This window comes from Indicator indicator, chromosome 38, assembly GCF_027791375.1.
Source record: "Indicator indicator isolate 239-I01 chromosome 38, UM_Iind_1.1, whole genome shotgun sequence".
NCBI classification, from domain to species: Eukaryota; Metazoa; Chordata; class Aves; order Piciformes; family Indicatoridae; genus Indicator; species Indicator indicator.
The window spans coordinates 621,844-646,348 of NC_072047.1; the positions used below are offsets into that span (position 1 = coordinate 621,844).

Consider the following 24,505-nt stretch of genomic DNA (forward strand, 5'->3'; position numbering starts at 1 on the left):
CCCCTGATGACTTCCCCCTCTCCTCTGAGGGAAGTTTTGCTTACAGAGAGTTGGGGAACTCCTCTCCACCAAGCCCTGCACGGAGCAAAGCTCTCCCCACCACCATAGGAGCAATCCTGAGCAGGAACTGCCAATCCATCAGCCCTCCTATCAACTTTGCATCACCTAATTGTTAATTTCTTTAAGTAATATCAAATCCTGACATGATTATTTTTTTTCCCCTCCAGCTCTGGCACCAGGCTTCAGATTCTCATCCACAGAGTGAAGCTCCAAACGTGGCTAAAGCCCCCAACTTCTCCACCTCACTTCCACTATGAGCCACAAACACAAACTCTCATCACTCTTCAGTGCTTTCCCCCTGGTGAAGATAAGCAACGTGTGATCATCTTTAAAATGATAAATACTTACAAGGAGAAGGAGCAGCTACCCAAAAGGAGTCCCCAGGGGATGCTGTGCAATTGATCTTAGATTACACGGTTGCTTAAGCAACACTCTTCACATCCAGGGGCTGCAAGAAGCTTCAGGCAAGCTTTAGTTCCATGGGCTCTGACTTCCCCATGCTGCTATTTCCCATTTCAGATGATTGAGGAAGCTCCTGCTGTGCCCAAGTGGACTTAAGATGGCAGAAGCAGCAGCCCCATCACTCAGGGGGAGCAGGCAAGCAAGAATCCCCCCCTTGATTCTGACCACTCAAATGCAGTGTTTGGCTGGAGATCAATCCCAGCTTCCACAGATCAAAGATTGCATTGAGTTGGAAGGGACCCTCAAAGGTCATCTTGTCCAACAGGGAGCTGGGACACTTCCAACTGGAGCAGGCTGCCCAAGGCCACATCAAGCCTGCCCTTGAACGTTTCCAGGGATGTGGCCTCCACCACAACTCTGGGCAACCTGTTCCAGAGTCTCACCACCCTCACTGTGCAGAGCTTCCTCCTGGTGCCCAACCTACATCTCCCCTGCTCCTTTCAAACTCCTGCCCCTTGTCCTATCCCCACAAGTCCTTCTAAACAGTCCCCCCACAGCCTTCCTGTAGGTCCCCTTCAGATACTGAAATGCAGCTCTAAGGTCTCCCTGGAGCTTTCTCTTCTCCAGGCTCAACAGCCTCAGGGCTCTCAGCCTTTCCTCCTCAGAGAGATGGCTCCAGGCCCCTCAGCATCTTCCCAGCCTCTATTGGACTCTCTCCAGTAGTTCCCTCTTGAACTGAGTAGCCCAGAACTAGATCCAATACTCCAGAATTGGCCTCACTAGGGCAGAGTAGAAGGTGAGGAGAACCTCCCACATTCTTCCTAATGCTTTCCAGAGCAAGCTACCTTCAGGCACAACCAACACCACCACACTCAGCCACTGCAGCATTTTACTCAGTTGCCCAGCAGCTGCAAATCAAGCCCCACTGCACGTGAATTTGAGGCCCAGAGATGATGGATGAGGAGAAAACAGAAACCTTCCAAATATTCCAAGAAGCCTGGAAGCACCTCCAGTGATAGGAAACATTCAAGCTTCTAGAGGCCAGCTCAGACTCACCATCCAGAGAGAGCAAAAGAATCCCAGGGCTGCAAATCACCTTCAACTGCCTGGTTAAACTGGTGCTGGCTACAAACATTATCAAGTGGTAAGAGAAGAGACAGCAGAATTGGTACATTCCAGCATGATGTCCTTGGACTGTAGCTCCTGTAATCAGTGTGTGCACAAACACTGAGCTGCTAAATCCAGGGCACTTCAGCTCCCAAACAGGAATTCAACCAAAACACTCCGATGATACCCTCCCTGTCCAAAGGGAATGTGGAAAGCAGAGAACTGAGCCAGAGGTTGTGGAATAAGGCAGGTAAAAGGTGTGGTCAAGAAGCAGACATCAACTGAAAATAAACCCTTTGGAGATCTAAAACTGTTAAGTCCACAGGGTATTCAAAATTCAAGCATGGTGAGGCTGGAAAGGAGCTCTGGAGCTCAGCCAGTCCAACCCAACCTGCTCCAGCAGGGCACCCACAGCAGCTTGCCCAGGAGCACAGTGCCCAGGGGGGGTTGGAAGCTCTCCACACAAGGACACTCCACAACCTCTCTGGGCAGCCTGCTCCAGGCCTCCACCACCCTCACAATGAACAAGTTTCTCCTCCTCTTCAGATGGAACCTCCTGGGTTCTACTTTGTGCACCTTGTGCTGTCCCTGGGCACCACTGAGCAGAGTCTGGCCCCAGCCTCTTGCCCCCCACAGCTCCTTTAGCTCTTGCTGAGCATTGCTCAGCTCCCCTCTGGGGCTGCTCTTCTGCAGGCTCTCAGCCCCAGGGCTCTCAGTCTTTGCTCCTCACAGAGCTGTTCCAGGCCCCTCAGCATCTTCCCAGCCTCCCTGGACTCTCTCCAGTACTGCTCTGTCCCTCTTGAAGTGGGGAGCCCAGAACTGGACTCCAGACTCCAGATGTGACCTCAGTAGGGCAGAGCAGAGCCTCCCTTGAAGTGCAGGCCACACTCTTCCTGACAGACCCCAGGTGACCCCTGGACTTCTTGGCCATAAGGGCACCTTGCTGCCTCACAGGCAGCTTGTTCCCACCAGCATCCCCAGCTCCTTCTCTGAAAAGGTCTTGCAAGAGCTGCAGGAAACAGTTGCTCAGCTGAGAGAGGAATCCTTGCCAGAGCAGGAGTCCTCAGTGCTGAGACCAGAGAGGCCAGAAGGTGTGAGAACATTCAGGTTTGCTCTGCCTTGGTGGCTCTGCCTCCTCAGCCCTTCCAGATCCAGCTCAATCAGGCAGCCAAGGATGGCTCCTTCCCTCCCAGTGTGTTCTCCCTTCACAAGGCAGGACTCCAGAGCACCAAACAAGCTCGACCAGAGCAGGTTGAAGCCTGTCCTCCACTGCTCAGCTACAAGCCCAGAGCCTGTGGCAGCTCTCACCAGAGCTCAAGATGCTAATGAGCAGCACAGAAACATCCAGGAAATGCTTCATTTGCATATCCCTAGAATGACATTATCTTAAACCCTGCCTTGCAAGGCACAGAAAGCCATTTGTGGTGTCACAGCCTGAGCTTTTCAGATCCCCCAGTGGCTGCCCAGTGGCTAGAAGGCTGTCAGAGCACCAAGTCACCTCTCACTTGTGTGCCAGGGGCACAAGGAAAGCAGCCAACACGACCCAGGGCACTGTCAGGGGACAAAACCAACACTAATGAAATAATCAGCAGAAAACAGCAACTGCTGCTGGCTCTGCCTGCACTGCTGCCTGGCTGGGTCATAGAATCATGGGATGGGACTGGAAGGGATCATCCAGTTCCAACCCCCCTGCCATGGGCAGGGACACCTCCATCAGCCCAGGTTGCTCAAGGCCTCATCCAAGCTGGCCTTGAACACCTCCAGGGAGGGGACAGCCACAGCACATCCCAATTAGGGGGAAAAAAAAATAAAGAATAAAAGGGATTTAAGAAGTCCTTTTTACAGCATTCACCCAGTAACCAGAATTTTCCCATTGCTAGAATTCAAACTAATTCAAGCCAGCAGTCAGCTGAAAGAGGCAGGAAAGGGCCAATTTGATTGCTGTCAATATCTCCTTGGGTGATTTTCTTGTGTTGTTAAGAGTTACAGCAGAGCCCTGAGCACTGCAAACCTGAATGGAAGAAGTTCAGCTGGAAGCCTCTAATTCCACTGCAAGCTACCAAGCAGCAAGGAGAGCTTCTCCCACAGTGCAGGCAGTTTGAGTGGAAAAGGGGAGGCTGAAAAGGTGGAAAAGGGGAGGGAAAAGGGGAGGCTGAAAAGGTGGAAAAGGGGAGGGAAAAGGGGAGGCTGAAAAGGTGGAAAAGGGGAGGGAAAAGGGGAGGCTGAAAAGGTGGAAAAGGGGAAGGAAAAGGGGAGGCTGAAAAGGTGGAAAAGGGGAGGGAAAAGGGGAGGGAAAAGGGGAGGCTGGAAAGGTGGAAAAGGGGAGGGAAAAGGGGAGGCTGAAAAGGTGGAAAAGGGAAAAGGGGAGGGAAAAGGGGAGGCTGAAAAGGTGGAAAAGGGAAAAGGGGAGGGAAAAGGGGAGGCTGGAAAGGTGGAACCTTCTCTGCTGTTAAACCTGGAGCTGGGTGTTGATTTGCACACAACAGGCTTGTAGCAGGTAGGTCCTGGTGAGGCAGACAGCCCCTGCTGAGCACACAGGGGGAGGTGAGACCACCCCTCCAGCAAAAACACACCACAGCCCACAGGGATGGGGCTATCTCCTCTGCCCACTCTGCAGAAGTGCACAAGACCCAGCCCCAGAGCAAACAAAACCAGCAGGAGAGCACACTGCAGAGTGCAATCAGCAGCCAATTGCACCTAAAAATAGTTGAAACTGTCAAAGAGCTGCTGAAAAGGACTTTTTGTTGACAGCACTCAACACCAGTAATGTTATTTGGTTCAGCCTGGAGAATTGCTTCCCATTTCCTGAGCAGGACAATAGGTGAGGGGAGAGGGAATCATGGACTGGTTTGGGTTGGAAGGGACCCCAAATACCATCCAGTTCCAAGCCTCTGCCACACACAGGGACACCTCCTACCAGCTCAAGGCCTCATCCAACCTGGCTTTCAACACTGCCAGGCTTGGAGCCTCCACAGCTGCTCCGTGCTGCACAGGGCAACCTGTTCCAGTGCCTCACCACCCTCTGGGGAAGAATTTCTTCCTAATGTCTCATCCCAATCCAGCTTTTTCCAGTCTGAAGCCATCACTCCTCACCCTGTCACTCCAGGCCTTTGCACAAAGTCCCTCTCCAGCTCTCCTGTATCTCCCTTCAAATCCTGAAAAGCAGAGAAGGATCAGACTATCAGAGCACATTTTTACCAGGGAGCTCTTACACCACCCAGCATCCAGAGCATGCCACCAGTCAGATGTGAAGCACCAGAGCATAAAGCCTGCTGCTTCACCCTGACCACACCAGGGCAAGGAACTTCCCACTGGCAAAACACTGCTGGAGTTAGGAGGGGCCACGAGCAAACTGCACAATTTATCCTCCCTGAGGAACAAGCCTAAAAACGTGAAACCTCTGCTGAGATGTCTTCTGGGGTGGTTTAGCAACTGTCCTCCAACACTACCTTTGATTAGTTAGTGCTAAAAATAACCACCACCAGCAGCACCATCACCAACAAGTGTCTGCAGGAGACCAAGAACACCAGCAGCAGCAGCAGCTGTGTGCAGGAGGCCACACACCAATGCACTCAGTTGAGTGATGAGGATTTGCAGTTCAGCTGAGGATTTCAGGCTGAGTCCACCTCTCCTCAGGCTGCTGGGTGTGAAAAGCCAGAAGGAATCCACCAGGTTCTCTATTCCTAGCCTGGCTGCTTCACACACACCCCCCACACTTCATCTAGAGAAGAGGTGCAGCAGGCTGGGGCTGCTGCCAGGAGCTCACCTTCCACCTCAGCACGCTCCAGGTGTCAGCTAAGAGCTGAGGGACAAAGTGGCAGAGCTGAAGAGCTGCGTCCACTTTAATTCCATCAAAAGTTTGGCTCTTGAGATCTGGAGATACTGCAGTGACATCAGACACCTCCAGCTCCCAGCTGAAATCCAACTCTCAACACCCACCCCTGGTGCTCTGCAACTGTGGTGCTGAGCATCCACACAGCTCTCAACTTAAAAAGAAAAAAAAAGAAAAAACCAACAACAAACCAAAAAAAAAAAAAAAACCCACACAAAAAAAAAACCACCCAACCCACCCTAATTTGCTAAAGAACCACTGCCACCTCTATTTTTAGTCACTGCTTCCAGCTCCACAGCATTCCCTTGGGATATTTGGAGATAAACACAAGCCCCCAGTAAGAGCTTTCAGTGACACATGGAAGGTAAAAGCTTGAAGTCAAGGCAAGTGGAGGGTCCTGCACCTGGGGAGGAACAAACCCCCCTACCAGTACAGGTAAGGGGTGACCTGCTGGGGAGCAGCTCCAGGAGGAGGACTTGGGAATGCTGGTGGACAATGAGCTCTCCAGGAGCCAGCAATGTGCCCTTGCAGCCAAGAAGGCTAATGGGAGGCTGGGAAGCTGCTGAGGGGCCTGGAGCAGCTCTGTGAGGAGCAAAGGCTGAGAGCCCTGGGGCTGAGAGCCTGCAGAAGAGCAGCCCCAGAGGGGAGCTGAGCAATGCTCAGCAAGAGCTAAAGGAGCTGTGGGGGGCAAGAGGCTGGGGCCAGACTCTGCTCAGTGGTGCCCAGGGACAGCACAAGGGGCAAGGGGCACAAAGTGGAGCCCAGGAGGTTCCATCTGACCATGAGATACAAATTCTTTGGTGCAAGGGTGCTGGAGCCTGACTTTAAAGTGAAGCTTTTGAGACTGGGCACAGGCAGAAACATGAATTCAAAACCAGGTCATGTGAGCTGCCTGGGAAGTGGAAAAGCTGCTGCAAAACAATTTGCTTTAAGACCTTGGGCCTTCTTTTCAGCCTCACAGAATCATCTGATTCTCCCTGCTCCTGTATCACTGTCACTGAATCCTTTGTTTAGAGTTCTCCCTTGAAGGGGAAGGCTCCACAGCCAGCTTGGACTACACCATTCCCACCACCAAAACTGCAGGGTTCAGTCACCAGCTGCAGCTCTCTTTCTTAAAGAGAAGAATCAGGAAGCTGTTTAGGTTGGAAAAGACCTTTCAGATCACCAAGTCCAAGCCTTACCCCAGCACTGCCAGGACACCACCAAGCCATGGCCCTCAGCACCACATCTCCAGGGCTCTGAAACCCCTCCAGGGATGGGGACTCCACCACTGCCCTGGGCAGCCTGGGCCAGACCTGGACAGCCCTCAAGTGGAAGAAATTGTTCCTCGTGGCCAAGCTGAGCCTGCCCTGGGGCAACTTGAGGCCATTTCCTCTTGTCCTGTTCCTTGGGAGAAGAGACCATTCCCCATCTCACTCCAGCCTCCTTGCAGGGAGCTGCAGAGAGCCAGGTGGTCTCCCCTCATCCTCTTTTTCTCCAGGCTCAACACCCCCAGCTCCCCCAGCTGCTCCTCCCCAGTCCTGTTCTCCAGACCCTTCCCCCAGCTTGGTTGCCCTTCTCCAGCTCCTCAATGTCCTTCTTGGAAGGAATGGCCCAAAACTGAACCCAGAATTTAAGGTGCAGCCTCAGCAGTACCCTGGGGACTCCTCTTGTGAGATTCTCTTTCATGAAGGCCTCAGAAGTTTGTCTTCACCCTCACTGCTGCTCTGCAGAGTACAGTAACTCACTTCAGGCCAGATGCAGCTGTCCATAAATAACATTTCTGTGCTTCCTCAGGTAGGAACACCCCAGGTGGAACAGCAGGAAGCTTGCTGTGCACATTTAACACCCAACCCAAGCCCCTCAGGAAGCAGCAGCAAGACTTTACCCTCCCCCTGCTCCACTCTGCAGGGCTCCTGCCAGCCAGGATTTATTTGCAAGTGCCCACTGCCAGTAAAGCAGGACCAAGTCCCATCAGCAGATGCCATAAACTCAACTCTCTCAATTATTCACTCTGGTAGTCACCAGCACTGCTTCCTGCAGCCAGAAAAATCCCTTTGGAAGGGAGTCTCACTCTGCTTTTGGAGGGAAAAATGAAGGCAGAGAGGGGAGGAAGGCAGAGAGGGGAGGAAGGCAGAGAGGGGAGGAAGGCAGAGAGGGGAGGAAGGCAGAGAGGGGAGGAAGGCAGAGAGGGGAGGAAGGCAGAGAGGGGAGGAAGGCAGAGAGGGGAGGAAGGCAGAGAGGGGAGGAAGGCAGAGAGGGGAGGAAGGCAGAGAGGGGAGGAAGGCAGAGAGGGGAGGAAGGCAGAGAGGGGAGGAAGGCAGAGAGGGGAGGAAGGCAGAGAGGGAGGAAGGCAGAGAGGGAAGGAAGGGAGAGAGGGGGAAGGAAGGGAGAGGCAGAGAGGGAAGGAAGGGAGAGAGGGAGGAAGGAAGGGAGGAGCAGAGAGGGAAGGAAGGGAGAGAGAGGGAAGGAAGGCAGAGAGGGAAGGAAGGCAGAGAGGGAAGGAAGGCAGAGAGAGGGAAGGAAGGCAGAGAGGGAAGGAAGGCAGAGAGGGAAGGAAGGCAGAGAGGGAGGAAGGCAGAGAGGGAAGGAAGGCAGAGAGGGAAGGAAGGCAGAGAGGGAAGGAAGGCAGAGAGGGAAGGAAGGCAGAGAGGGAAGGAAGGCAGAGAGGGAGGAAGGAATAAAAAGCAAGCAATCATCACCCAGCCAGAGCACTGCACACTTCTCTCAGCTATATTTGTCCTGTCCAGGAACTCCAGCGAGCTGCAGGTGCCTTTAACTGTGTTTGCAAATCAGTTCTGCCCCCAGAGGAACATCCTCCAAGACTCTGATGTTAAACTTTAACCAAGCAAGCTGAATCCAGCCACTTCAACCCTGTCCTCACAGCTCAAACTTAGAATCACAGAACGCTCTGGGTTGGGAGGGACCTCCAAAGGTCATCTAAGTCCAACTCCCCCCCCTCCCCAAGCAGTAAGCTCAGCATTTGCTCCCCTCAACATTTCACCACAGGAAAGCAGGCTGCAAGGCAGAGCTTTACAGCACCAAGGTTTGACTTGCTAAGAGGGAAAGGCAGGGCTGCCCTCACAGCAGAGTCAGCTTCTTCAGCAAACGGAGGGGCTGGGAATGGTTTAACAAGGCAGCGATCCCTCTGCTCCCCCGAGATCAGCCCAGAGAGAGATTTCGCTACCACCCCCTGCGAGCCGACCTGCCAGCTGCCCGGCGCTGTGCTGAGCTAACAAACTGCTCACCCTTGTGGTTCGGCGGGGGAGCAGGGGAGGCAGCTCTCCTATTTCCGACTCGCCGGGATGATGATGGAACTAACCAGCGGCGTTACACTTCAGCCAGGCGTCTCGGGCCCCGTGCAAAGCCTCCCCGAGTTCAAACCGAAACGTTACAGAAAAACCAAACCAAACCAAACCCCAACCAGCCAAGCAACCCTAACCGTTTCCTCCTGCTGGGTCTGTTTTTATTTCTTCTCTCAGTGCCAGCACAGACCCCCTCCGAGGGTTTTCCACCCCACCAGGCAAGGAGGGAGGCTACAGGAGCCAGGAGGGAGGCGACAGGAGCCAGGAGGGAGGCGACAGGAGCCAGGAGGGAGGCGACAGGAGCCAGGAGGGAGGCTGACAGGGATCAGGAGGGAGGCTACAGGGATCAGGAGGGAGGCTGACAGGAGCCAGGAGGGAGGCTGACAGGAGCCAGGAGGGAGGCTACAGGGGCCAGGAGGGAGGCTGACAGGGGCCAGGAGGGAGGCTGACAGGGGCCAGGAGGGAGGCTACAGGAGACAGGAGGGAGGCTACAGGGGCCAGGAGGGAGGCTACAGGAGACAGGAGGGAGGCTACAGGAGACAGGAGGGAGGCTACAGGAGACAGGAGGGAGGCTGACAGGGATCAGGAGGGAGGCTACAGGAGACAGGAGGGAGGCTACAGGAGACAGGAGGGAGGCTGACAGGGATCAGGAGGGAGGCTGACAGGGATCAGGAGGGAGGCTGACAGGGATCAGGAGGGAGGCTGACAGGGATCAGGAGGGAGGCTGACAGGGGCCAGGAGGGAGGCTGACAGGGGCCAGGAGGGAGGCTGACAGGGATCAGGAGGGAGGCTGACAGGGGCCAGGAGGGAGGCTGACAGGGGCCAGGCTCCTACCTAAGACACCGGGAGAGGGGTGGCAGAGATGGGGCTCTGGCGGTGAGAGGTGCTGGAGCGCAAGGCAAGCTGATCGTTCCCAAGCAGGGGGAGGATCCCGAGTTTCCTCTCCCCAAAGCTGTGCTACCGGCGCTGCTAGAAAACTCCACCGGAGGAGGCAGAGGCCGCTCGACCGGCAAACACCGGCGCCTGCAGCTCCTGCCCGCGGTGAAGCATTCTTCCCGGCAGCTTTTCGCCCCGGCGAGGCCGAGCCTGGCCCGGTGACGATACACGTCGAAGCCTGGAGCTCCATAGTAGCGGGGAGCAGGGGAAAAGGCCGCGCCGCCGACCCCGCCAGGCCGCTCGCCCCCGCCATGCCGGCTCGGCTCCCGCTCGGCCCACACGCAGCGGAGGAACGGCGAGAACCGGAGGAACGGCGAGTCCCACAACCGCAGCACCTCCAGATCTGCACGGGGCCTGCCGCCACCCCCGCCGAGGCGCCTCACCGGGCCAGGCCTAGGCTCCCCGCGCCGCCACCGAGACCAGGCCACACCACAGGCCAACCGGGCGGGGGAAGGAGGGAGGGAAAGAGGGAGGGAAGGAGGGGAGGCGCATGGCGGGCGGCCTGGGGAGGGGGGGGAGCGGTGCGTATCTGCCCGTGGCCGCGCAACATCCCCCCCTCCCCCTTCCCCTCACCTGCACATGATCCGCCATTTTGCTCCATTCATGCTCCGCTCCCTCCGCCTCCGCCTCTCGCCGGGCCCGGCACCGCGCCCGCCGCGCCTGCCCCCCCCCTTCCCCTCACCGCCCCCCGCCGCCTCTGCCGCCCGCGCGCACGCGCCGCCGCCCCGCCCCTCTTGCGCCTGCGCGCAACGCGCCGGCCCGCCCCCTCCGCGCCCTGGCCACGCCCTCCCGCGCCCTGGTTACGCCCCCCAAACCCTGGCCCCGCCCCCCCAAGCCCTGGTTACGCCCCCCCACGCCCTGGTTGCGCCCCCCCCACGCTCTGGTCACGCCCCCCCCTCCCCCCACACGCACAGGAGACACCTCCCCGCGCAGCCGGCGGTGACGTCATGACGGCGGCGGCGTCGCCGAGGGGAGGGGCGCGGTTTGTTGACAGCGCGCTTAAAGGGGCCGCACCTCGCTTGTGCGGCTGCCAGGGAGGTCGGCGCCGGCCAGCCCGGGGCGCTGCACTCACCGGCCGGCAGTTAGCCCAGGAGCTTGGTGCTCCAGTAAGCTCTGCATTAGTGCCCCCGGCTCTTCCAGTGCTCCCAGCACCGGTGTTCCCAGTTCAGCGCGCTGCTACACATCAGCTAGCCCAGTCAGGGGCAAGACTTACGCCCCAGTAACCCCTGCACGAGTGCTCCCAGTGCTCCCAGTTCCCTGCACCACTGGCCCCGTGTCCTAGCTCACAGCGTCCTGCAGGCGTGTTCCCAGTTCCCTGAACCAGTGCTGCTGGTGCTCCCAGCCAGGCAGAAGCCTCGTGCCCCAGCAGCCCCTGCACCAGTGCTCCCAGTGCTCCCAATGTCCTGCAGCCATGTCACCAATTCCATGCACCAGTGCTCCCAGTGCTCCCAATGTCCTGCAGCCACATCACCAGTTCCATGCACCAGTGCTCCCAGTGCTTCCACTGCTTCCAGTGCTCCCAGTGTTCCCAGTTCCCATGGCTCCCAATGTCCTGCAGCCATCTCACCAATTCCATGCACCAATGCTCCCAGTGCTCCCACTGCTTCCAGTGCTCCCAGTGCTCCCAATGTCCTGCAGTCACATTGCTAATTCCATGCACCAGTGCTCCCAATGCTCCCAATGTCCTGCAGCCATGTTACCAATTCCATGCACCAGTGCTTCCAGTGCTCCCAATGTCCTGCAGCCATGTCACCAATTCCATGCACCAGTGCTCCCAGTGCTCCCAATGTCCTGCAGCCATCTCACCAATTCCATGCACCAGTGCTCCCAGTGCTTCCACTGCTCCCAGTGCTCCCACTGCTTCCAGTGCTCCCAAGTGCTCCCAGTGCTCCCAATGTCCTCCAGCCATGTCACCAATTCCATGCACCAGTGCTCCCAGTGCTCCCCGTGCTCCCAATGTCCTGCAGCCATCTCACCAATTCCATGCACCAGTGCTCCCAGTGCTCCCAGTGCTCCCAGTGCTCCCACTGCTCCCAGTGCTCCCAGTGCTCCCAGTGCTCCCAGTGCCCCCAGTGCTCCCAGTGCCCCCACTGCTCCCAGTGCTCCCAGTGCTCCCAATGTCCTGCAGCCACATTGCCAATTCCATGCACCAGTGCTCCCAGTGCTCCCACTGCTCCCAGTGCTTCCACTGCTCCCAGTGCTCCCAGTGCTCCCAGTGCTCCCAATGTCCTCCAGCCATGTCACCAATTCCATGCACCAGTGCTCCCACTGCTTCCAGTGCTCCCAAGTGCTCCCAGTGCTCCCAATGTCCTCCAGCCATGTCACCAATTCCATGCACCAGTGCTCCCAGCGCTCCCAGTTCGGCATGAAGCTTGTGCCCCAGCAGCCTTAACAGCAGGGCACAGCACCAGTGTCCCCAGTGTCCTGCAACCACAGCCTTGCACCCAGCTCCTTGCACCAGTGGCCTCCAGTTGCCCCGCCCAGCACCAGTACCACCAAACAGCAGCCATGGTGCTGCCCACAGCTCTTCCTCTTCCTCCTCATTGTTGCCATCACCTTCCCAGCCCACCCCAGCTGCATCACGGCTGGTTTAAGCTCTGAGGGCTGCACCACCCTTACTGGGAGCACTGGTTTGGACTGGGATGCCTGGAAGTGGGTAGATCAGCAGAGCTGGGGGCAGGGGGGAGGGGGTTGTTAGGTCAACAAGACCACCCTGGGAGCTGCCTCTGGAGCCACAGATGGGAAGTGTGAGGCAGGGCTGTGCTGGGGCTGCCCGGTGCCCAGCGCTGGTGCTGGGGGTTGGGATGGGCATGGGACTGGTTGTACTGGGGCTGTACTGGGGCTGGGGGTCAGGGAGGGCACAGAGCTGGTTTTTACTGGGTCTGTGCCACCAGCTGCCCTTTCTGCTAAGCTCACAGGAAGCCAGAGCCTGAGGAGGAAGCAGAAGAAGCCAACCACACATCACACACTGAGACGACTCAACGTGACGGCAGCGCCGTGCTGGGAGGGGGTCAGGGACCTCTGACTGGCCTGGGACCCCCCTGGCACCCCCCTGGAGCTGTGGGACAGCACAGGAGGATGCTGGTGGCTGGAGGATGGAGGAGGCAGTGGTGAAGCAGGGTGTGCTGTACCTCCAGCTGCAGCAGACCTTTGGGAAGGTGAGGAGGTGACGGGGGGCTGCTGGGTCCGTGGGGAAGATCCATGGGGGGCTCAGCTGGGCTGTATAGGGGAGTGTGGGGGGATCATAGAATCAGAGAATTGTCAGGAAGGGACCTGAAGGCTCAGCCAGGTCCAACCCCCCTGCCATGGGCAGGGACACCTCACACCACAGCAGGTTGCTCACAGCCACCTCCAGCCTGGCTGCAAAAACCTCCAGGGATGAGGCTTCCACCACCTCCCTGGGCAACCTCTGCCAGTCTCTCACCAGCCTCCTGGGGAAGAATTTCTTCCTAACATCCAATCTGAATCTCCCCACTTCCAGTTTTGCTCCAGGTGTCCCTGCCCATGGCAGGGGGGTTGGAACTGGATGATCCTTGAGGTCCCTTCCAACACTGACAATTCTCTGATTCTGGGATCAAAGGGTGCCCACTGTCCCCACTCGTTGGGACTCCAACCATCTTTTGGCTCTCCACCACCTTGCATTGGGGTGGTAGGGATGAGCAGGAGGGTGGAAGGTGGTGGGGACACTCCACCAAGAGACACCCCCTCCCCAAAGCTGACCCCACCCTGCCCTGGCAGGGGCTCAGAGCTGTGGCACTAACAGCTGCAACCCCAGAGCCTTGTGGCCTCAGTGGCTGACTGCAGCCAGGGTTTGGCAATGGCTCTGCTGGCACTGCTCTTGTGCAAGAAAGGGAAGGAGCCCCTCCCTGGGTGTCTCATGGGCAAGTGGCAGAGATGAGGTTTGCTCCTCATGGCCTGAGTCTTCTTCTCCATAGCCACCAAGTCTTGCTCCCCATGGTCTTTTTTCCTATGGCCACTGATCATTGCACCCCAAAACCACTGAGTCTTGCTCCCCATGGCCACCCTCAGCTGGGGCTCCAAATGCCACAGGCAGGGTGGCAGGCAGGGCATCACCTTCCTACCATCAAGACCACTGCCACCACGATGGGGGAGGACAGGGCAGAGCTGTGGAGATGTGGTGCTGAGGGCCATGGTTTAGCAGTGCCCTGGCAGTGCTGGGTTAAGCCTTGGACTCCATGATCCAAAAGGCCTCTTCCAACCCAAAACCATTCCACGACTCCGTGATCCCAAGGGGATGAGAACTCCTGGAAGGTCAGAAGCAGAGCTGGCTGGTGCTGCTGAGCTTCCATTCCTCTTGCTGCTCCTCTCTCCCCGCAGCAGAAGTGGAAGAAGTTTTGGGGTGTCTTGTACCGGGACAGCTCCTGCTCCACTGCTCGCCTGGAGCTCTTCGAGGGCTCATCTCCACCAGCCCTCGAGAAGCTGAGGAAGGGGGAGGGCAGCAAGAAGCTGGTCAAGCTGAGTGACTGTGTGCATGTGGCAGAGGTCAGCAGTGATGCCAGCAGCTGCCCCAAGGAGACCACCCCCTTCCTGCTGGAGACCACCGACAAGAGGTTCCTCCTGGCTGCTGAGGGCACCGAGGCCACCACCTGGATCCAGCAGCTGTGTGAGCTGGCCTTCCCGGTAGGGACTGAGGCATGGCAGGCAGTGGGATCTGTCTGGGGCAATCCTGGGGGGATGCTGTGGTGGGACAGGCTGGGGCAGGCTGTGTTCTTCCCTCGCTCGCTCACTGATGTTGTTTTGCTCAGAGGAGCAGAGAGGAGCAGGCAGCAGGCAAGGATGGGCAGCAGACCCCACTGGGCACCAGCAGTCACTTCTCCATGGAGGAAAACTCCCTCTACAGCTCCCGGGGCAAAGGTAGGCACTGGGGGTTGGGGAGGAGAAGGTGCTGTGGAGCTGAGGTTGAGAGGACAGAAGGTAGTGTAGGTCCCTCAGCATCTCCTCTCTGGGTTGCATGCACAGGAGGCAGTGATGTCCCTCAGCATCTCCTCACTGGGTCTGCATGCACAGGAGGCAGTGATGTCCCTCAGCATCTCCTCTCTGGGTTACATGCACAGGAGGCAGTGATGTCCCTCAGCATCTCCTCTCTGGGTTGCATGCACAGGAGGCAGTGATGTCCCTCAGCATCTCCTCTCTGGGTTGCATGCACAGGAGGCAGTGATGTCCCTCAGCATCTCCTCTCTGGGTTGCATGCACAGGAGGCAGTGATGTCCCTCAGCATCTCCTCTCTGGGTTACATGCACAGGAGGCAGTGATGTCCCTCAGCATCTCCTCTCTGGGTTGCATGCACAGGAGGCAGTGATGTCCCTCAGCATCTCCTCACTGGGTCTGCATGCACAGGAGGCAGTGATGTCCCTCAGCATCTCCTCACTGGGTCTGCATGCACAGGAGGCAGTGATGTCCCTCAGCATCTCCTCTCTGGGTTGCATGCACAGGAGGCAGTGATGTCCCTCAGCATCTCCTCACTGGGTCTGCATGCACAGGAGGCAGTGATGTCCCTCAGCATCTCCTCACTGGGTCTGCATGCACAGGAGGCAGTGATGTCCCTCAGCATCTCCTCACTGGGTTGCATGCACAGGAGGCAGTGATGTCCCTCAGCATCTCCTCACCCCCCTTCCCAAGACACCTTGGCCAGTTTTGCAGCAGGGAGCAACCCTCCCCACAGCTTGATGCAGGCAGCACAGTGGAAAGTCTCCTACCCAGAATAGCCTCTTCCTGCCCTGTGGTTTGGCAGGCCTGGGTCTTGCTCTGCTATCAGGCTGCTCCCACGAGGCTGGAGCCCCTCAGCCCTTATCAGCCGGATGCTGCCTGACCACTGCCCCAGCTGCCGGGTGTTGTGAGCCCCACAGCACTGCTCTGGGCTGTGAGGTGCAGCTCTGCTCTAGCAGCAAGGAGATCTGCTCTTTGCATCTGTTAAATCAGAGAATCATAGAATTGTTGGGGTTGGAAAAGACCTCCAAGACTATTGAGTCCAACCGGCAACCCCGTGGCCACCAAATCGTGGCCCCAAGTGCCATGGCCACAGGTTTCTTGAACTCCTCCAGGGATGAGGACTCCACCACTGCCCTGAGCAGCCTGAGCCAATCCTCAAGTGGAAGAAATTGTTCCTCATGTCCAACCTAAACCTCCCCTGGGGCAACTTGAGGACATTTCCTCTTGTCCTATCGCTTGTTCCTTGGGAGAAGAGACCAACCCCCATCTGGCTCCAGCCTGCTTTCAGGGAGCTGTAGAGAGCGATGAGGTCTCCCCTCAGCCTCCTCTTCTCCAGACTAACCAATCCCAGTTCCTTCAGCCACTCCTCATAAGACCTGTTCAAAGACTTCTCACCTTCCTCCATCCCCAGCTGGCTTGGAGCAGGCTTTTGAGGTGACAGTGAGGGCCACCGAGTCCTCCGAGCGCTGCCAGCTCTGGGGCCAGTTCCTCCTGCGGGCTGGTGAGGAGGCATTGGAGCTGCAGCACTTCCAGACCTTGGAGGTCCTCTACAGCTGGCCCTACCGCTTCCTGCGGCGCTTCGGGCGGGACAAGGTGAGCAGGACCCGGGAAGGGTGGGCTGAGGGTGGGCTGTGGCATGGGGGACCTGACACTGCCCCTCCCCAGGTGACCTTCTCCTTCGAGGCTGGGCGGCGCTGTGCATCCGGAGAGGGCAGCTTCGAGTTTGATACCCCTGAGGGCAATGAGATCTTCCAGGCCATCGAGTCTGCCATCAGCCTGCACCGGGGACGGGCAGCCGAGGAGCCACGGCCAGGTGGCCCTGGGGACGATGCCTCCTGGCCGCCTGGCCACGCCAGGAACCCCAGCTGGGCGCAGGGGCACCAAGAGGCAGGCGGCACCAAGCGTCCCTCGCGGGAGCCCAGCTGGGAAGGGAAGGTGCCAAAAGCCAAGCCGGTGACCACCCCAAGCAGCTGCCCTGCCTCTGGGGAGCCCTCGGGCACCTTCCTGTCCTGCCGCAGCGCTGATGTGCCCCAGGCTGAGCACTGCACCTCCCTGCGCCGGGGAAACCCCCAGGTGCCAGAGCAGAGCTGGAAGCAGGACCCTGCAGCCAGGGGAGCTGCTGAGTCCGACTACGCCGTCCCCTTTGACAGCATCGCCAAGACCTTCATGGCTTGCCAGCTGGGCAGATTGGGCCAGCACCCCGAGGAGGTCTCTGACCCTGTCTATGCCAGCATCAGGGAGGCAGAGGGGCAAGAGGGCAGCCAGCCCCCACCACCTCCCAAGCCCTACCACATCTACGACGAGCCCGAGGGGCTGTCCCCTCACGGCGTCTACCACGAGCCCCAGGAGGTGAAGGGGGAGGCTTGGAAGCTCCAGGCGGCCCCAGAGGAACCCACTGGGCACCAGTGCCCCTACAACCCCCAGCGGGATGACTACGCCGTGCCCAAGAAACCTGTGCCGCTCCGGCAGCCCTTCCTGCTGCGGGGCAAGGAGTGGCTGGGGGACGCCGACTATGACAACGTGGCCCTCAAGCTCGCAAAGAAGAGGAACCTGCAGTGAGAAGGAAAGGAAGAGAAGACCACCCCCTCCTGTCCTGCAGCTGGCAGCACCCCCTCACCCCAAGCCGTCCCCTCGGCGGTAGAGCCGAGACCCCCTTCTGCCCGCCCCCCCCCCCCCCCCCCCCTTAGCCCAGCGCACCCATCCATGGCTGGAGGGGACCAGGAGTCCCTTTGGAGGTGCGGGGCACATCTGGGCAGCTGCGGAGCCGCCGGGCGGGATGCTCCCACTGGAGGGCAGTATGGGCCCGCAGGACGGGCAGGGCAGGCAGTTGGTTCTCCCACGCCCCCCGACAACCCTTCCGTTCGCACCTCCGATGTCTCGGGGCCAGCGCCGTGCAGGATTGGACTCCAAATCCATTGCTTCTCGCCCTGACAAACTTCGGAGAGCCCGGCGCTGCGACTGGGGATCCTCCTGTGACTCCCCAGGGATGCAGATCCTGCACTCGGGATGCAGGTGGACGATGCACAGCCCTGGAATGCTTCACCCATGCTGGTTGGTCCTGCACATCCTTAGGGATGCACATCCCGTACCATGGATACACCCAGACGGTGCTGAGCTCCGGGACATTCATCCCACGCTGATCCCTGTCCCTAGGGATGCACATCCCACAGCATGGAGGCACCCAGATGATGCTCAGTCCTGCACATCCCATATTATGGATACAGCTAGATGGTGCTGAGCCCATGCAGATCCATCCTGCACATCCCTAGGGATGCACATCCCATATTATGGATACAGCTAGATGGTGCTGAGCCCATGCAGGTCCATCCTGCACATCCCTAGGGATGCACATCCCATATTATGGATACAGCTAGATGGTGCTGAGCCCATGCAGGTCCATCCTGCACATCCCTAGGGATGCACATCCCACAGCTTGAAGGCAGCTCAAAGATGCTCAGCCAATAGAATGGTTTGGAGTGGAAGGGACCTCAAAGATCATTTAGCTTCAACCTCCTGCCATGGACATGGACACTTCCTACCAGATCTGGCTGCTCAAGGCCTCATCCAACCTTGTCCTCCAACACCTCCACAGCTTCTCTGGGCAACTTATTCCAGTGCCTCACCACCCTCCTGAGGAAGAATTTCTTCACCACTCCATCTGGTGATGCACACCCCAGGGGATGCCCATTCCCAGCCCCCAGCTGCAGCCAGTGCTGGGCATCCTCAATCCATAAGACCATTGCCAGCAATTCCTCTCTCTCAGCCACGAGGTTATTTGTATTTTTTTCCTTTTCTTTTTTTTTTTCTTTTTATTAAACCATTTTCCAGCTCCTCTGAATTATGGATGAAACACTCAGCTTCATCATCATGGTGATTGCAGTGCCTGGCTCCTCTCTTCCCACTACAGCCAGAGCAGTGCATGGCCTGACCTGCTCTGGGGCAACCTCCTCCTCCTCCTTCCACCTCCCCTTCCTCCTTCCACCTTCCCTTCCACCTCCCTTCCTCCTTCCACTCCCTTCCTTCCACCTCCTTCCTTCCACCTTCCTCCTTCCACCTCCCTTCCTCCTTCCACCTCCCCTTCCTCCTTCCACCTCCCTTTCCTCCTTCCACCTTCCCTTCCTCCTTCCACCTCCCCTTCCTCCTTCCACCTTCCCTTCCTTCTTCCACCTCCCCTTACTCCTTCCACCTCCCCTTCCTCCTTCCACCTTCCCTTCTTCCTTCCACCTCCCCTTCCTCCTTCCACATCCTCCAGCCCTACACAGCTGGCCACCAGCCCCAAATCCCCATCAGCTGATGTTCTCCTGGCATAGAATAGTTCCCAGTCTCCACTGGTGCCCATCACCCCGTCTCCAGTGCACACCAGTTCAATCCCTGTGTCCCCAGTCTCCACTGGTGCCCATCACCCCATCTCCAGTGCACCCCAGCTCCATCCCCATGCTCCCCAGTCTCCACTGGTGCCCATCACCCCATCTCCAGTGCACCCCAGCTCCATCCCCATGCTCCCCAGTCTCCACTGGTGCCCATCATCCCATCTCCAGTGCACCCCAGCTCCATCCCCATGCTCCCCAGTCTCCACTGGTGCCCATCACCCCATCTCCAGTGCACCCCAGCTCCATCCCCATGCTCCCCAGTCTCCACTGGTGCCCATCACCCCAATTCCAGTGCACACCAGCTCCATCCCTGTGCCCCCAGTCTCCACTGGTGCCCATCACCCCAATTCCAGTGCACCCCAGCTCCATCACCACGATCTAAGGACCCTGGGAAGTCACTGCTGGTCCCCCAGCACCCTGGCAGGTTTGCAACCAACAAGCTATGAATTATTTATAAACTCTTCCAATCAAATAAACACTGAGGTGCTTGAGTTAATTTCCTGGATCCTGGAAATCCAAAGTGCAGAGTTTTAATAAGGCTAATTAAGTGCTTTATGTAGTGTGGTGATTAAAGCTCTGTCTCAATCTATCCATCCCGTGCTGAACTGAAGGGCTTGGGATGGATCCTCACCAGCCATGGTCCCCTTGGGCTGGGATCAGACAGGGCACAGGGATGCTTCCTGTGCAGAAATACCTGAAACTGGTCCAAACCCAAGAGAAAATCCAAGTCTCTGGCAGGTTTTCCCAAAGGGGAAGCAATGGGACAAGGAAAAGCACAGAGTGAGGCAGATCTGGCCATGGCCTGGGACCAGTAGAGGTTTAGAAGGCAGTGGGATGGGTTCACAGCATCATAGAAAGGTTTGGGTTGGAAGGGACCTTGAAGATCAGCCAGCTCCAACCCCCTGCCATGGGCTGGGACACCTCCCACTAGACCTCAAAGGCCTCATCCAACCTGGCCTTGAACACCTCCAGGGAGGCAGCAGGCTGAGGAGATGCTCCTAAGCCCACAGCTCCACATCCTCCCCTGGGTCTGTTTCTACAAGCAAGGGAGGATGCCTTGGTCTGGGCTGCGTGAGGAAGAGAGGGGCTGGCAGGGCAAGGGAGGCTCTGCTCCCCTTCTGTCCTGGTGAGGTCACATCTGGAGTACTGGCTCCAGGTCTGGGCTCCACAGTTCCACACAGGGAAGTGGTGGAAGGAGTCCAGGGCAGGCTGGGAAGCTGCTGAAGGGCCTGGAGCAGCTCTGTGAGGAGCAAAGGCTGAGAGCCCTGGGGCTGAGAGCCTGCAGAAGAGCAGCCCCAGAGGGGAGCTGAGCAATGCTCAGCAAGAGCTAAAGGAGCTGTGGGGGGCAAGAGGCTGGGGCCAGACTCTGCTCACTGGTGCCCAGGGACAGCACAAAGGGAAACAGAAAGTGGAACCCAGGGGATTGCATGTGAAGAGGAGGAGAAAGTTGTTTGGTGTGAGGGTGCTGGAGGGCTGGAGCAGGCTGCCCAGAGAGGTTGTGGAGTGTCCTTGTGTGGAGAGCTTCCAACCCGCCCTGGGCACTGTGCTCCTGGGCAAGCTGCTGTGGGTGCCCTGCTGGAGCAGGGGGGGTTGGGCTGGATGAGCTCCAGAGGTCTCTTCCAACCTCTACCAATCTGTAATTCTATGATTTTATGATTCTATGCTTCTATGAATCTAGGATTCTAGGATTATGTAAATCTAGGATTCTAGGATTATGTAAATCTAGGATTCTAGGATTCTAGGATTCTGTAAATCTATGATTCTAGTATTCTATGATTCCAGGATTCTAGGATTCCAGGATTCCAGGATTCTAGGATCCATGTCCACAACCAGGCTGGTTCCCCTCTCCAGCCTGCAGGCATTCCAGGCACAGCCAGGCTTGGTTGGCTGGAGCCTCCTGACAGCTAAACCACCATTCACACAGAGTCAATTCCTTAAGCATGTGCTATTATTAATTAGTGCTCATTAAGCTGCTTATCCATTATTAATCAGTGTTAACACAGCTCCTCTCTCCTCACCATCCTCCCATTGCAAGCCTTTCTCCTCCCAGCTACCTCCAACCACGATTTTTCTTCATTAAGCCCCAAGAAAATGGAAAACACCTTCCAGACTTCACTTCAGGATCCCGAGGCTCTAACGAGATTTGTTCCGTGTCCCTCGGGATGGGGAGGGATTGGCTGCCAGGGGCACTGCTCAGCTTCCACAGCAGCAGCACCACAGAGCACTGGGGGCTTTGCTGCTGGACTAAATCACTCTTGGTTTCACCCTTCCCTTCCCCAACATCTGCCTGGATGAGGTTGTAGGGTGGGGAGGAGAAAAAAAAAAAATAACCAACAAAACAACGAACCAGGATCTGTCCTGGAATATCAAAATGCAGGATGTAAAAGCTTGGCAAAGCTTTCATGGGTTGGGGTTGGGAGAAGAAAATTGGTGGAGAGGAGGGGAGGAAGAGATTAGGAGGTAAAGCTTCAGATGAATGGAGAGAGTTTTAATCTGATTAGGGAGTCATTGTCCTTATTGTGTGGTGCTGATTAGAACTCCAGCAAGATTAATTCAGAGCACAGGACTGGAGGGGCACCAGCAAACCTCCCCCTGCTCCTCACCACACAGCCAGAGCTGTGTCCCAGGGTGGAGAAGAGAGGAAGAATCCTGGAATCCCAGCATGGTGAGGGTGAGAAGGGAGCTCTGGAGCTCAGCCAGTCCAAGCCCCTCTGCTGCAGCAGGGCACCCACAGCAGCTTGCCCAGGAGCACAATGCCCAGGGAGGGTTGGAAGCTCTCCACACAAGGACACTCCACAACCTCTCTGGGCAGCCTGCTCCAGCCCTCCAGCACCCTCACACCAAACAACTTTCTCCTCCCCTTCAGATGGAACCTCCTGGGCTCCACTTTGTGCCCCTTGCCCCTTGTGCTGTCCTTGAGCACCACTGAGCAGAGTCTGGCCCCAGCCTCTTGCCCCCCACAGCTCCTTTAGCTCTTGCTGAGCATTGCTCAGCTCCCCTCTGGGGCTGCTCTTCTGCAGGCTCTCAGCATTTTTTTCCTCACAGATGTGCTCCAGGCCCCTCAGCAGCTTCCCAGCCTCCCTGGACTCTCTCCAGTAGCTCTTCTCTCTCTTGAACTGGTGGGAAGGCTGCACTGGCAAGTCTTGGAGGGGCAGAGTGAGAGAACCATAGACCCACTGAATGGTTTGGATTGGAAGGGACCTCAAAGCTCATCCAGTTCCAACCCCCTGCTATGGGCAGGGACACCTCCCACCAGCCAAGGTTGCTCAAGACCTCATCCAACCTGGCCTTGAACACCTCCAGGGAGGGGCCAGAAGCATCTCCAGGATGGAGAGGATGGGAAAACCAAGGAGCAAGCTCCCTGAGCAATCAGGACGAGGATGCTGTTAGGTTTGGGCATCCCAGGACTGTTTTTCCTCCTTGCTCTGAGCACCCTCTCAAGGCAGCTCCTCTTGTCGTTGCTGTCTCCTCAGATTAGAGCTGTGCTCCTTCTTCTGCAGCTCTCCAGCCTCAGCCCAGGCGCCAGGGTGCAGCTGCAAACTGCATTAAGGGCTCGCCGAGGAGCCCCTAATGCTATTAGGAGGGAGGCATTAGAGGTGCTAAATGACAGGCCCCTAATCAGCCCTCAGATGGATGTCAATCATGGTCCCCAAGCAGGGAGGAGCAGCCTCCCCCACCCCCTCACCCCCCCCCTTCATTCAGAAAAATTGTCTAATTGGGAGGGTCTGGATTCTCTCTGCCTGTCTCCTCTTCTGGAGCCTTCTTGGAATGGGGAGTGAAGGAAGTTGATGAGAAAGTGCAGGATGAGGAGCAGGGAGGTGGTGATTGGGGCCATGGGTTGGAGCTATGGCCAAGTCCTGACTCCAGGCAGGCTGCTGAATGAATTAGAAAATCATGGAGGGGTGGAATCAGAGAGTCATGGAGGGATGGAATCAGAGTCATGGAGGGATGGAATCAGAGAGTCATGGAGGGATGGAATCAGAGTCGTGGAGGGATGGAATCAGAGAGTCATGGAGGGATGGAATCAGAGTCGTGGAGGGATGGAATCAGAGAGCCAGGGAGTAATGGAATCAGAGAGTCATGGAGGGATGGAATCAGAGAGTCATGGAAGGATGGAATCAGAGAGTCATGGAGGGATGGAATCAGAGTCATGGAGGGATAGAATTAGAGAGTCATGGAGGGATGGAATCAGAGTCATGGAGGGATGGAATCAGAGAGTCATGGAGGGATGGAATCAGAGAGTCATGGAGGGATGGAATTTTAGGGTCATGGAGGGATGGAATCAGAGAGTCATGGAGGGATGGAATTAGAGAGTCATGGAGGGATGGAATCAGAGTCATGGAGGGATGGAATCAGAGAGTCATGGAGGGATGGAATCAGAGTCATGGAGGGATGGAATCAGAGAGTCATGGAGGGATGGAATCAGAGAGTCATGGAGGGATGGAATTAGGGTCATGGAGGGATGGAATCAGAGAGTCATGGAGGGATGGAATTAGAGAGTCATGGAGGGATGGAATCAGAGTCATGGAGGGATGGAATCAGAGAGTCATGGAGGGATGGAATCAGAGTCATGGAGGGATGGAATCAGAGAGTCATGGAGGGATGGAATTAGACAGTCATGGAGGGATGGAATCAGAGAGTCATGGAGGGATGGAATCAGAGTCGTGGAGGGATGGAATCAGAGAGCAGGGAGTATGGAATCAGAGAGTCAGGGAGGGATGGAATCAGAGAGTCATGGAAGGATGGAATCAGAGAGTCATGGAGGGATGGAATCAGAGTCATGGAGGGATGGAATCAGAGAGTCATGGAGGGATGGAATCAGAGAGTCATGGAGGGATGGAATCAGAGAGTCATGGAAGGATGGAATCAGAGAGTCATGGAGGGATGGAATCAGAGTCGTGGAGGGATGGAATCAGAGAGTCATGGAGGGATGGAATCAGAGTCGTGGAGGGATGGAATCAGAGAGTCATGGAGGGATGGAATCAGAGAGTCATGGAGGGATGGAATCAGAGAGTCATGGAGGGATGGAATCAGAGAGTCATGGAGGATGGAATCAGAGAGTCATGGAGGATGGAATCAGAGAGTCATGGAGGGATGGAATCAGAGAGTCATGGAGGGATGGAATCAGAGTCGTGGAGGGATGGAATCAGAGAGTCATGGAGGGATGGAATCAGAGTCATGGAGGGATGGAATCAGAGAGTCATGGAGGGATGGAATCAGAGTCATGGAGGGATGGAATCAGAGAGTCATGGAGGGATGGAATTAGACAGTCATGGAGGGATGGAATCAGAGAGTCATGGAGGGATGGAATCAGAGAGTCATGGAAGGATGGAATCAGAGAGTCATGGAAGGATGGAATCAGAGAGTCATGGAGGGATGGATCAGAGTCTGGAGGGATGGAATCAGAGAGTCATGGAGGGATGGAATCAGAGTCATGGAGAGATGGAATCAGAGAGTCATGGAAGGATGGAATTAGAGAGTCATGGAGGGATGGAATCAGAGAGTCATGGAGGGATGGAATCAGAGTCTGGAGGGATGGAATCAGAGGCAGGGATGGAATCAGA

At 56.9% G+C, this 24,505-nt stretch overlaps 2 protein-coding genes across 2 annotated transcripts in view; one reads left to right on the plus strand and one right to left on the minus strand.

Annotated features, from left to right (window-relative positions):
• The window catches only part of XPO7 (exportin 7), a 71,206-nt gene extending 61,004 nt beyond the window's left edge, over positions 1-10,202 (minus strand). Inside the window, exons 1-2 of the mRNA XM_054396587.1 lie at positions 10,195-10,202; positions 9,669-10,014 (exon numbers count right to left, since the gene is read on the minus strand). Of these exons, the coding sequence (XP_054252562.1) occupies positions 9,669-10,014; positions 10,195-10,202 (354 nt within the window). The remainder of the gene's footprint in view (positions 1-9,668; positions 10,015-10,194) is intronic.
• Positions 10,203-12,716: 2,514 nt separating this feature from the next.
• On the plus strand, positions 12,717-17,130 carry DOK2 (docking protein 2). Its single transcript, XM_054396695.1, has 5 exons — positions 12,717-12,779; positions 13,963-14,262; positions 14,388-14,496; positions 15,983-16,164; positions 16,237-17,130. The coding sequence occupies exons 1-5, from the start codon at positions 12,717-12,719 to the stop codon at positions 17,128-17,130; spliced, it is 1,548 nt and encodes a 515-aa protein (XP_054252670.1).
• Positions 17,131-24,505: the final 7,375 nt, after the last annotated feature.

Coding starts and splice junctions, on each gene's coding strand:
- DOK2 (XM_054396695.1), top strand. CDS start 12,717: ATGGAGGAGGCAGTGGTGAAGCAGGGTGTGCTGTACCTCCAGCTGCAG. Junction 12,780..13,962: donor TGCAGCAGACCTTTGGGAAG/GTGAGGAGGTGA, acceptor TCCCCGCAGCAG/AAGTGGAAGAAGTTTTGGGG. Junction 16,165..16,236: donor GGCGCTTCGGGCGGGACAAG/GTGAGCAGGACC, acceptor GCCCCTCCCCAG/GTGACCTTCTCCTTCGAGGC.